Source organism: Dermochelys coriacea, chromosome 3 (genome assembly GCF_009764565.3).
Source record: "Dermochelys coriacea isolate rDerCor1 chromosome 3, rDerCor1.pri.v4, whole genome shotgun sequence".
NCBI lineage: Eukaryota > Metazoa > Chordata > Testudines > Dermochelyidae > Dermochelys > Dermochelys coriacea.
In genome coordinates this window covers 185,387,254-185,400,308 of record NC_050070.1, presented here as the reverse complement: position 1 = coordinate 185,400,308, position 13,055 = coordinate 185,387,254, and the positions used below count along the sequence as shown (strand labels likewise).

Sequence of the window (13,055 nt, the reverse complement as noted above, 5' to 3'; positions counted from 1 at the left end):
TCATGAGCCTCTCGGGTTCGGGGCAAGAAGTAGTGGCAGATAGAGCATCACGCAGTGACGTGAACTTCGCTGAGGCAATAGAGGCAGCATTGATGCTCGTCGCTCACAGAGAACTAGCAAGGACAAGAAGCACAGTACTTAAACCTGGCTTGCCTGGACAAAGTCCCCTAGCTGGGGAAGAGTGCCACTAAGAGGAAAGTCTTTGATTCCCATTCCTAATCTAGCAAACGGATTACTAACAAACTAATGGATTGGGAAAAACAAGGATGGACAACTATACTACAAAGAACTATATCTAGCAATAACAGAGCAAGCTAAGAGCACTGAGGAACAGGGGTTAGGACTTTGGCCACATGGCGGTAAGAGGGAACTGGAGAGGGGTTGACCTGCACGGCTTTTTAAAACCTTGGAGGCGCCACACCATCACCACGTCAATGCGCGATGCACATCAGGTCAACAGACACTACTCTGAACAATTCCGGCTCTGATGCATGTGCACCTATGATTGGAATCCACATAGGAACTATCACTCGAAGAAAAACTTTTGGTTTTCCAACTAGACCTTGACTCAAGTAGGTTCCTCAATGGGCTTTCTACTTAAAATGCAATGATTTGGGTCTCCAAAAAGGACATACTCTTCCATTATGCCTCCTCTTTGGGCCACATCCCATGAGTCCAGATGTGTTGCATTTACATGGAATCTGGTATCTGTACTGATGGCTAGCCTCTCTGAACCCAAGATCAGGTAGCTGCTGCTACATCTTTAAGAGCAACTTCTCAAGAGATGGAAGTCCCGGCTCCAGACCAAGATCTTTATATATCAATTTGCTGCAATTGCAGGCTGGATGTGTAGCAGAAATTGCGCAGAGTATCTGTGCAGGAGACTACAAGCTCAGGAGCAGAGTCAATAATTTAATAATTGAGAAAGATGTACAAATGCTGGACAAATCATAAATACTATATTCTGAAATAATTTATTCTGGAATGGCAACCAGAACCCATAGATGCTGGCATTTTGTGAGGACTACAAACATGGCTCTTCCACTCATTCACTTAAAGCTGAAGGCAGATGGCACTGGCTACTACGTCCTGCGTAGCACTGACTGTGAAATGGTCCTGATGAACTCATCAGGACAAGAGTAGACATATATCCCCTTTCTTTGAAAGGGGAAGGATATTTAGAGTCTTTATGAATATCCATGTGGAAGTTATGGGTCAAAGGGCTTACTACACAGGAAACTTATACCAATTATAACACTATAATTAAACAGATATAAAGCTTTGTTCTGACATACTTATTCCACCATACAAATGGCTTTTGGGGATTTTATTTAAACCCTTTCCCAACAAATATGCTAAATCAAATAAAGAGGCCTTCTCATACTGCAATAAGAGTATTCACAAAGGAGATTATACCAGTATAAACATAGTGGTATAAATCACACGTTAGCTTATATTTGAATCTTGCACCAGTATAACTTTCCTATGTAAAAAAGCCCAAAGAAGGGGAAAAAATTTCCTGTTGTATCAGAAACTAAGGTATCTTCAGTAACTCTTCCTGCTCAGTGTCAAGAGAAATGTCTTGGCCATCTATTAAAGATATGCAGTCTTGGGAGGATAATGCCATATGATAGATTTCAGTATTTCCATTCAGAATATCTGTTTGACTATGCTACTTCCTCAATGCCCTTTATTAAGGAGGTAGTAAGCAGGTTCAACCTTAGGCAGGGTGATGACGTCCTTATAGTATTTTGGGTGCATATAAAATTTCTTCATTTGTCTATTGGGAATTCCCACGCCTCCTTAATTACTCCTCAACTGCTTTGTGAGGACATGATTACAGATCTCTTCTCCAAATTAGCAAGAATTTTATTTTTTCCTCCCATTGTTTGCTTGTTTTTCTATAAACACAGGAGCCTGTAAAGTTAGATCTCTTTTTGTGCTCAATTCTACAAAACCTAGCCGAAAGTCTGAGATATCTTGTTCCAAACAGCAGCTTCAGAAGTTTCCCCTTAACTTTAGAGGATCTTTGAGGGGAGAATATTTCCATAGGTTTTTAAGACTTCAACAGACGTTTTGAGGCGAATGGGATAGCCTATTTTACAGGATGACTAAAAAATTTGCTGCCCCCTTTAAGAGCCCACTGTGAGCAGCATCTTCTTTTGCTGTCCTCTGGATCAAACTCCTGAGTGAAGGGGGAACCCCTGTGAGAGAAAGGGAGCATTACTAGGGTGACTATAAGGACAGAGGGTGGAGATGTGTGTTCCCAACATGTCTCCCGAAAAGAGTAGCCTCCTGTGGGACTTGTGAAGGTGGGAAGAGGAGAGAGGATCATCTCCAGTGGAAGGGGATTTGAACTGTGCAACTCCCTGCTTTCTACTACTAAGTCTCAGCTGAGTGTGAACCAACCACAGAGAAAAAGTGAACCAGAGCAACTGAAGACAGACAAGTGACCAATATCTATGGGGCTGCCAGCGGTGCTGAGAGACCTTAGCTACCATAAAATATAAAAGGTAAACAGCTTCCATGGTGTAGGAACACCACTGCAGACCTCTCTACCACCTCAGCATGAACCTCACCTATTTGATGGCTAGGAGTAGGGATTTCTTCCCTCTTGAATGCTATGGAGTCAGTGACCTCCACTGAAGCTTTCTTGGCTGTGCAAACTGTGGAAATGTGACTCCCACGCTTGAGGGGAGGGAGGCAGCCTTTTCAGGGGACATGCAAACAAATGAAACCTAATCCTTGAGTCCATGCTACTACTTCTTGACCTGGTCCTCAAATAAGAGAGCTTCCCTGCAGCCTGCTCAACCATAGCAACATGGACCTTTGCCTATACATTGGCCAAGACCTGAGTTTCCTTGCAGCATGATCAAACACCTCACTGTGGATAATGCCAATGCGCAGGCTAGGAGCTTCACGTTTGCCTCCAGGCACCTACCAACTAAGAGCTGGGGGAGCTGCTTATCCAAGCCATCTGTCTGACATTTTGGATGTGGGGAGGGGAGTTACTGACCTTCTCAGAAAACCAACTGAAAGTTTTAAGAAAAACCTAGAAGCCAATGAAGAAACAGAGATATTTAGTTAACACTCTTTTTAAAAACCTAAAAAGGAAGACCTGAAATCTGCCATCTGTCCAGATCTGGACGCAGAGACATTTGGGAAATTATTCCTGAGAGCCAGTCCTAAACCCATTTTCAGAGCCAAAGATACAGTCTGTCTTCAGATGCTATGGAGACCGGAAAGGCCCCACTATAACGACTGATACTGAGCAAGATTACCAAGTGTCATACATCTTGTGAGACACTCATATATTAGGAAGCCCAGTCTGCACTCCCACAGCTCAACCTAAATGTCACATATTTGGCTGAGCTGCAGGCAGGATCTACAATTCCACCAGAGGCCACTACTGGATTCAGGCAAACAGGCCACATGTCTGTCTGCCTTTTAGCTGCTGCTCCTGCAGGATTCAAGTGGAAAAGGAGCAGCAGCAAGACAGGCAAAAAGGTGGCGGCAGCAGGTAGGTGACTGGAGAACACAAGATAAGGGGAGTTCAATACTAGCCCTTAGCTCACCCTGACCCTGAACCAGACCCCAGAGTCCCAGCATCCCAGCCAGACCTCAGACTCCAACAGAGACCCCAGGCTCCCTGCCAAAGCCTAAACCGCCAGCCAGAACCCCAAAGAGAATTCAGAGCCTTGCCCCCCCAAAGAGACCCTATCCCATCAGCAGACAGCATCCATCCACCTACCTTAGCACTCCCAGACATACCAGCACCCTACCTTCTCTAAGAGCATCCCACACCCAGGCACAATCCATCCACTCAGACAAACAGTACTCATGAACCTACCTCCAACAATCCAACAACCCCAGACACCAAAATAATACCCAGTTTCCCAACTTCCCCCAAACACTCTCCAGGACCCACCGATCCAAGCATCCCACACACCCTAGCAACCACCTATTTAGTTTAGCAATCCCAATCACACACAAGCACTCCCCATTACTACCATTGACCCCTTAGATACCCTCCAACCCAATTGCCACGTTTTTTGCAGTTCCATGTCCTACCATCACCATGCTCAGGGAAGGGTGTATACAAAAATATTTATGGTCATGTGCAATTTTTTGCACATAGGTAAATCAGCTCATTAAATAATTTATATAAAATGTCACATGGAGCCACAAAAACATGACAACTATGAGAGAATGATCACAGTTTGTCTGTCGGGGGCGGGGGTGGGGGTTGAGCACATGCACACTATTCTTTACTCTCATACCTCTCACATCTCTCTACCCAGTTCACTAACTCCTCACTATCTTCTTCTGCCCCCACCCTGCCCACTGCTGACACACCCTTATTCTCATTTACAAAGGAAAGAATGTATGCATTTTTTTATTATGTATAAAATTGACAGCTTTTCAAGTAAATGGTATAACCCTAAGGGACAGTGAGAAAAATGTGGGGGACTGGAGGAGAAAACCACTATCATCCCCACTCTTCATTCTCCTTCTTCTCTTTGTTTTAACAAAGTAAATGGTAAAATTTGTAATATTTTAAAAGTAAACATTTTCTGTTTGGCTAATTGACTGGATCACAGCAGACATTATAAAGACTCAACCAATGGTAAACTCTTTCCTGTGTTTTAAAGTTCTCTCTCTCTCTACTTGTGTATTATGTGTAGAGAGGTGATTCATATTTATTGTTAGTTTAACAGTTGACTGAGGACAGGAATTAGTATGACCAAAAATGGGGGATGAGGGATTGAAAGAATTTAGAGCCCTCATATATATAGCTCAAAAGTGTTAATGGTCTCTCAATCCTGATGTGTAGCACTATGTCTTGTATTGAAGCCTTTTTGTCAGCTATAAGGGAAAGCTGGAGACTACACAACTGAGGAAAGCAAAAGATCAGTATAGACCCAAGTGGAAATTACTAAAAATAATTGGGAGGGAGAAGAGGATTAGATACAGATATATGACAAACATATTTTCTAAACCCATCACTATACTGTAAAAAGTCAACAAAAATAGGAGGCTGAAAACACAGTTTTGGAACAGAAAGAAAGGCAAATTACTGTGTTCATTATTTTTTGAGTCTGCATATTTATCTGAGTACATATACATTCAAGTAATGGATCAACAGTAACCAATACTATGTGATGCACTAGTCTGTAGCATATTCTAGCATCTACACCAGTTCCAGAGCCTTTTGAGCAGGAAGAGTTGGCTCAGGAAGCGCAAGATCAAAGGCAGTCATCTAATGTTCTAAAAGCAGTTAAAATGGGGTAGGAGGGTACATCATGGGAGAGGTACAAACATTTAATGACGTCAAAGTGGAAGATGAAAAAGCTGACATGGCAAGCAAGGAGAGAAGTGGAAGTCAGATGACTTAAGCAGTGGATTTAAGGTGACAAGGAGGAGCAGGTGACAGAAGAGAGCAATGGATCATGGTAGAAGTGGTGTGTATCTGCCTGCAGATTGTTCCAGGTTAAGTAAGTAAGTTAAGTCAGAATATAGTGAAAGGAAATCTTTCAATTTTTATTTGGAAATTAAATATCATTTGAGTATTTCAAACAAGCACTATACAAGACCGTCATTTTGTAAACTGAATTATTTTATGTGGGTGTTTCATATACATTGAATTTTTATTTTAGTAAAGCAATTAGGAATTCATTTGGAATGTTAATATAAACATTACATTTTTCATCAAGGTTTTCATATGTTAATAACATATTTTCTTTCACAGAGTGGAAATAGTGTTGTCCAGATAAAGACAACTAAATGAGAGGGTTATAGAGATTAGAAAACTAACTAACATTGTCAAAATAAGATTGACACACAATTAGATACTGTACAGAGATAGACGTTAAAATTTTGAAATGGTGAACTCATTTTTTCCACAGGAGTAACAACTCTGGGATAGATGTTAAAATTAAAAACCAGTTCATGGGCTATGTGTTTTTTTCCAGATACTGTATGTGGTTGCCATTAATGTTGAAGACATAATAATTGATCAATACTATATTTTCGCAGTCTCTCTAGTTGGAAAATCCATGTAATGACAATGACTGTCCTCTGAGATACCTTCTCAAGGTTCCTATGCTCTTCTCCCCATACCTTTACCCACACCACCATTATTTGCACCAGTGGTCCTAAGGCCTCACTCCATCTATTGGTTCCCTATGATAACTGGTCCTCACTGACACCACATTGTCACCACAATGGCAACCCAGAAACACCTTACTAGCCCCCCCCACTAATATCTTCCATTATTTTTACTCTTAAAACAAACTAAAAAGCCACAATACACACAGAAACACACACCCCTACTACTACTACTACAAAATTAGAATATGGAACAAAAAATTGAACAAGGAAGAGAATGAGAGCATCTGGGCTGGCAGACTGAGTGGGTTCAGGGACAGGCCTTTTTAGCCACAGTTTGAAAAGTCTGATCTGTAGCTGGCGTGTACTTGTCTACTAAGAATACTCGTATATAACAGTCTGCAGGCCTATAAACCATGGTTTGCAAGTCTTACAGTGAGCATCTGTGAAGCAATTCCATGCCAGAGCTGTCTGCATAATCTCAATGCTTTTTCCAAAGCTGCACAGCACTGTGATCAACTGTGGTTAAAAAACTGGGGACAGAATCAAGATTGGGGATTAAAGGGATAGATATGGTGTAGAGTACAACAGAGAAAATCAGTAGAAAAAAATATAACCAGAAGTAAAGCTTACAGCATGGAACAAGGAGCTGTCTAGGAGCAGCAGAGATGTCAGAAAGGTTGGTGTAATGAATATTACAAAAGCTGTGTGGAAGAGCAAACAAGGCTGAAGAATAAATAAGAGTTGGTGAGAGAGAGTGACATACAGAGACAGACACAAAAGGCAAGTCAAAAGAGAGTAGAGGAACTGGTATAAAGTTAGAGATCAAATAAAGTTAAAAGAAATTGCAGAAGTAGAACCATACTGATAGTTGTGGAAGTTGTTCTAGACAATTTCAAGGGTAGAAGATAGAGGTGAAAGGATTTATTACTAATAATAATTATTATTCTAAAGCTACACATCAAAGTCAGAACTGGGGGTTGGCAGATAAAACTCACTCAGAGAGAAGAGCCAAATAGAGTGGCTTCCCCTGCAAAACAAAAACAAAACAAGAAGAGCTAGAAGTTACAGAATGGGTGGAGGAGCAGCCTAGTGCCAACTCCATGAGCTTCAGATTTGGAGAGTGAGGATAAAGAGAACCACAGGGGAGAAAAAACAACAGATGCCGAGTCAGTGAAGTAGAACCAAGTTTTGATAAGAAGTGGAAGGACTCAGAGATAAATGGTCAGATCTTGCTGACAAAACAGGAGAAGGAGAAGTTAATGAGAGATAGCAAGTAGGTAAGAAGATAGTGGTAAGGATAATAGGAAATGGAAGATGCTGAGAAAGAATGAAGGGGAACACAGATGACAGACTACATGCATGGGAGAGTGAAAACGGATGGGGTAAGAGAGATACACAAGCATTGTTGTGTTCCTCTGTTTTGAGGCACTGCCCACAAAGGAGAAACGGCAGCCCTCCAATTCTTAATGCAAAATGAGCACCACAAAGAGCTGTGACATGATGGGTGGATCCAACAGCGTGAAAAGCAGGGTATACGGTCACACTGAAGTGCAGGGAAGATCCACCAAAAGAGAATGATGTTAGAGAATCCAGTATCTCGAGAAGCCATGAGAGATGGGGAGAGAGACCATGGTGGGTGTGTGGAACGATATGGCTCCAGCTGCAAGAAAGGAAACCCACTTGGCAGCATTTTATTCTTCTCCTGTCTTTGTCAACATTCTGTTTCTTACACAAGGTGTTGAATTCTTGACCCATTCCACACCAGCAGAACCACCATGTAACATCAGTTGAGTGAGGAGTATGGAAAGCCATATTTATCACTGTGATGAGGTGTATAAACCCAACACTAGGACAGAAGGGGTTAAGGAGCAGTTCTGGGCTCAGATGATTTGGTTCTGCTGTACCTGCAGAGCCTGCTCCAGCTGGAGGAGGAGCTTAAAAAGGGAGCTAGGCATCTTGGGGATGAGGGGCTCCTGAATAAGGGTACAGCAGAGGTCCTGACTGCAAGGAACGGGCCTACAATGGCAGCTACTCCAGCCCCTAGAGAAGAGGCCAGGGAAAAGACCCAGGAGAGCGGTAGCTGGAAGCTTTCTCTCCTGGGCTGAGGGAAGCCTGACTGGAGATGGAGGCTGATCAAGGACTGCAACCTGCCTGAAACCCTAGGTAGACAGAGAGTGCAATGTTAAACAGGCAGTGGAAGTGAAACACAGGAACTTAGGCCAGTTTGAAACTGGGGCTAGACTGTAAAGAAGGCGGCTACCAGCTGAGCCCAGATGTGCTGAAGATTCAGTTGTTTTTCTTATTTTCTGTTGGATTTTAAGTGAAGGATTTTGAGGCTTTGTGGGGAAGCAAGTATTAAGAAGTGGCACAGGAAGGCAGCACCAAAGCACTCCAGGGTGTTTGCTATCACTGCCTCTGCCTCTCCTATTCCTCTCATAGGGCCTTGGTTGGAGCCTGTGGAGATGGAGGTTCAGGATACCCTAACAACTACCCTTTTTGGGTAGGGGGCATAAACTTGGAAGAAAGGAGAGGGTAGTGACATTATAAGTCTCAAATCAAGGGTGTACCAATCCACAGAGGTCTGGAGATGAGCTGAAGATCCTTTCTGTTGTGGGGTTGTTGAACTCTATACGTTTTATTGGATTTTTTAGTATGGAAGGGGGAGAAAGCCATGTGGCCAGAAGGCCAAATTACTACCTAGCGGAAGATGAACCACCACAGTGTTGGACTGATAGCTGGCAAGGGATGCCAGTGATTGAGGAGAACTGGGAACCAATGACCTAACAACTAGATAGCACCATCAATAAAGCCAAGCCCTCGCCACAGGTACCTGTTCTCAGGCAGCAAGGTTTTCTAGTGTAGACATGCTTTTTAATCAGTGTGCCTTTACACCTTTAAAAGCCGAATCTGAACACCTATAAGCTTCCAAGATTTAAGTTCAAACAATCAGAAACTTGTTTTTTCCCTCTCACTTCATTTTCTTTTATTTATCTATCTGAGAAAAAAAACGTCCTTTGCAACACTGTAGTCCAGTGGTTCTCAAAGTATGGGTTGGACCCCAAAGTGGGTCGTGAAACTGTTTTATTATTGGGGTCACCAGGGCTGCTGTTAGACTTGGTGAGGCATGGGGCCAAAGCCCACGCTCAAGCCCCACCACCTGCGGCCAAAGGTGGAGCCCAAGGACTTCAACCCTGGGTGGCAGGGCTCAGGTTACAGGCTCCCTGCCTGGGGCTGAAGCCCTTGAGCTTCAGCTTCAGCCCCCCCGCCTGCAGTGGTGGGGCTCAGGCTTTGGCCCCCCCTCCTGGGACTGTGTAGTAATTTTTGTGGTCCAAATGGGGTCGCAGTGCAATGAAATTTGAGAATCCCTGCTGTAGTCAAAACGTTTCTTCTCCAATCTTCCCCCTCCCCCCAAAATATTACCTGATAAATCCTGGGATTTTCCAGATACTCTTGCACGTTTTGCTCGATGACCAAAGTTCTCGGTAGCTGAAGTGGAGGCACCCTTTAACCATATAAATAAGAATTAGTTAAGACATTATGGCACTTGTAAAAGTGTTAGAGTTAGCCACCTATTTCTGAAAACAAAATATACTTTATAAAAAAAATATTACCTCCATACTGCTCTTTGTAGGGCAAGCTGTTCTTTTAGGTAGAAGAGTTTTTCTGCGAAGTTGGTATGGACTATTTTGTGCACCAGGACCTGATTCTTCTGCAACCATATCTGCAGGTACATCATCATCTATCAAAAGGAAATTCAGTAATTTGAATTATACTGCTTCCACAAACTCATTAAAAAAGCATGCAGGAAGTTTTGATTAGTATTTTCCTGGTACAAAAGAAACATCTACCAGCATCAACGACTTGTTTTTCTAAGCACATGCAATCAGAAAGATGCCACAATAATCCACTTGCTAGATGTGCATACACAAATTCATCTTCATGTATGCTCTATATATTTTTATTTTCAATTGTTTTCTACACATTAACCCATTTCTTTCTTTGTATTTACACAATATTTAAGCTACAAATTTTATGACTTGTCCTGTATTCTAGGGTTTACTTTAACTTTATCTACAAATAAATTATTCACTGTGCTAATGAAGAGTTCACTTTTAAGTTTCAGTACTTTTTACTTCTGCATACCATTACTTTACAGTAAAAGATACAAAAGTTTTAAGTTAACCATAAGCTATCAAGAAGGCATCTACTTTATCATCATATTTACCACAAAATTTAAGGCTGGGTTCCTTAAGCATTTCAGGTATGGTGCATTTCAATGGGTTAGCTCTTTACTACAGAAGGGGAAAACTAGCATAGCATTACCTAAAGAGGGAAAAATGTTACTTTGTTTTTTGTTTATTTGGCTAAAGACACAAAGAAGATGATAGTAATAAGTGTGTGCTCCCTCCAACCCCTTAATAAAACCAAGAACAATAGTATGATAAATTTCATTTGTAGGGCTTTTGTTTTATTGCTGTTTTATTTCATGCTAGTACCTCATGAAAATGTTCTGACAGGAATACACTTAATGCAATGAGAAAGGAATAATTTGTTTTAATACTTCAGTAATTAAATAATTTATTCACAACGTTGTACCACACACATTAAACAAATCTACAAGAACAAATACATGTGGAAGTCAAAATATAAACTTGATGCTTCTTCCTTAATTAGTAAAGAAACCTGGATCTCTTACATAGGCCTCCTCAGAAAACACACTTTTTGCTTAACTGAGGAAATGATTTTTGGACTCACCTTAGTATATCTGTTCTCTCTCATTCTAAACCATTTTGAACTTGAAATATGGAATAAAAGTGAGAGATGGAGGCTGTGCAAGAAGAGATCTACTGAGGAAACTCCAATTTTTTTGTTCAAATGTAAGATATGCTAAATAGTCAATGCACTTAATTAAGATGCAATTAAGGTCAATGTACTTAATCTAACAATAAAAATAATACAAAACAAAAGCCATCCTTCACAGTTCAAGATTTTAATATTATTTCAAAAACATTAAAAATTGTAAAATATGTGCATAATATAGAGAGGGTAATGCATACTTTTGTAAGCAAAGCTATTTCAAACTAACGTGAAAGAAAATTCTCAAAAAAATATATACTTCTGACGTTCTCTCCCCCATTATTATTTCTATATCCATTATGTAAACCATCACTTTTCACCCAAAAGCCTTAGTGAAAAACTGTCAGGTCACAGAGATGCTGGAAGGAGATGTGAAATGGACTGTGCTCTGTAAGAAAACAGGATTTAAACCCCCCCCCCCCCGAAAAAACAGCAAGCTTTATAGCCATAATTAAACTACTCATCTTAGCTACTTATATGGCACTTATTACCATAGTATATGAGCACCTCACAATCTTCACCATATTTATCTTCACAACACCCCCGTGAGGTGAGGAAGTGCTAACATCTCAATTTTACAGATGGGGAACTGAGGTGCAAAGAGACGAAGGACTAGATTCACAATGAAGTTGAGCACTGCCAAACCTAACTTATAGACATCTAGAATATCACTGCAATTCACAAAGACCGAGTAAGATGTTCAGGCTTCCTGTACAATGAACGGTGCATCAAAATGGGATCACAAAATCCAGTACACCGGGTCAGGTCCCCACCTAAACTAACCAATGGGAGATTCCAAGGTGAGGAGTGTGTGCTAAGTCTTGCCCCTCTCACAAAGATAGGTGCCTGAGTCCAGGCTGCAGGGGAGGCACCTCCCTCTGTCTGGAATTCTCAGCTGCAAACTCTCTTGACATGAGTAGCCTACGCTGTTTTTGCAAGAAGCCCAGGCAGGGGAAGCTCCCTCATAATATTTTGCCCAGTGACAAGAGTTCTTGGGATATTCTGATGGTTGTGGGGGGCAGAGAAGGTTCCATCAACCTCTTCTGCTGAAGATATTCCACTGTGGGTAAATAATGTTTAAAAGTTCTTGAAGCAGAGGACTGTATCCTGGCTTTCTACTCCCAGGTGATTGCTCTAATCAGGCTATAGAGTCATTCTGATGCTTACTCTTTCTTTGGCCCAATGATTCTTTCATTATTTATCCACACTGAACAGCTTCAACAGGAGAGACTAAGGGAGCCCCACATCAGACTATCCTAGAGCCCAGGGGCTAGGGCACTCATATGAGAAGTGGAAAATCCCTGTTTAAATGCCTTCTCTGCCTCAGTTGAAGGGGAAATGGAACTGGGGGTCTAATCACTGAGCTAAAAGTTATGAGGGAAGTCCTCCTCATACCATTCAGGCTGTTTTGTGTAAGCTCATCTACAGGGGCTCCATATGCTAGGCAAGCTCTGAGTACACTTACCTGATCAGGGCCCAAAAGCAAGTTAGGAAGAGGAACATCTGTCTTCCCCCAATTTATGCACTGCCTTGGGCCTGCACACTGGGGTTGCATGCGCTTGCACACAGGCAGAAATGTAAGTGCCTAGGGAACTTTTACTGCAAAAATGTAGGCATCAAATGACTTTAGGTGCCTACAGGATCTGGTGGCAGCTAAACAGGGGATCTGTGAATCCCAGTAGGGTCCGATTCTGAAACTTAGGCTTTACCAGCCTCCTCTAGCCTAGAATCCAGTTTATGTTACCACCAATGGTGAATTACAGCCACAAAATGTATTAGTATAGATGCAGCCTTAATATCTTAATTTCATCCGTCACCATCTTCTGGTAATAGAATTAACCCATGGGGGTTAAGCCAAAGGGGACTCAACAACCAGCCCTGTAATAATGCCCATGTCTCAAACTATAGAGTAGATCCCCTTGGTTCTTCATAAATCGAAGCTGTAATCCCACTTAAGCCTAGAACTTTACAGTCTCAAAAAGTTTTGTTCTCCAGGATATGCAAAGGTTGGAAGTAATCTGGGATCACTGTTATGTTACTTGAAATTTCTGAGCATCCCTCCACCAGCACAAGATGATGTTAATTGT

The 13,055-nt window shown here is 41.8% G+C and overlaps 1 protein-coding gene across 7 annotated transcripts in view; it reads right to left on the bottom strand.

The window, feature by feature from the left end:
- Window positions 1–13,055, bottom strand: part of FBXO11 (F-box protein 11) — a 201,929-nt gene that overhangs the window by 108,083 nt on the left and 80,791 nt on the right. For all 7 annotated transcript variants that reach the window (XM_038397389.2, XM_038397387.2, XM_043512300.1 and 4 more), the window contains exons 2-3: window positions 9,723–9,850; window positions 9,532–9,613 (exon numbers count right to left, since the gene is read on the bottom strand). In XM_038397389.2, coding sequence (XP_038253317.1) covers window positions 9,532–9,613; window positions 9,723–9,850 — 210 coding nt within the window. The remainder of the gene's footprint in view (window positions 1–9,531; window positions 9,614–9,722; window positions 9,851–13,055) is intronic.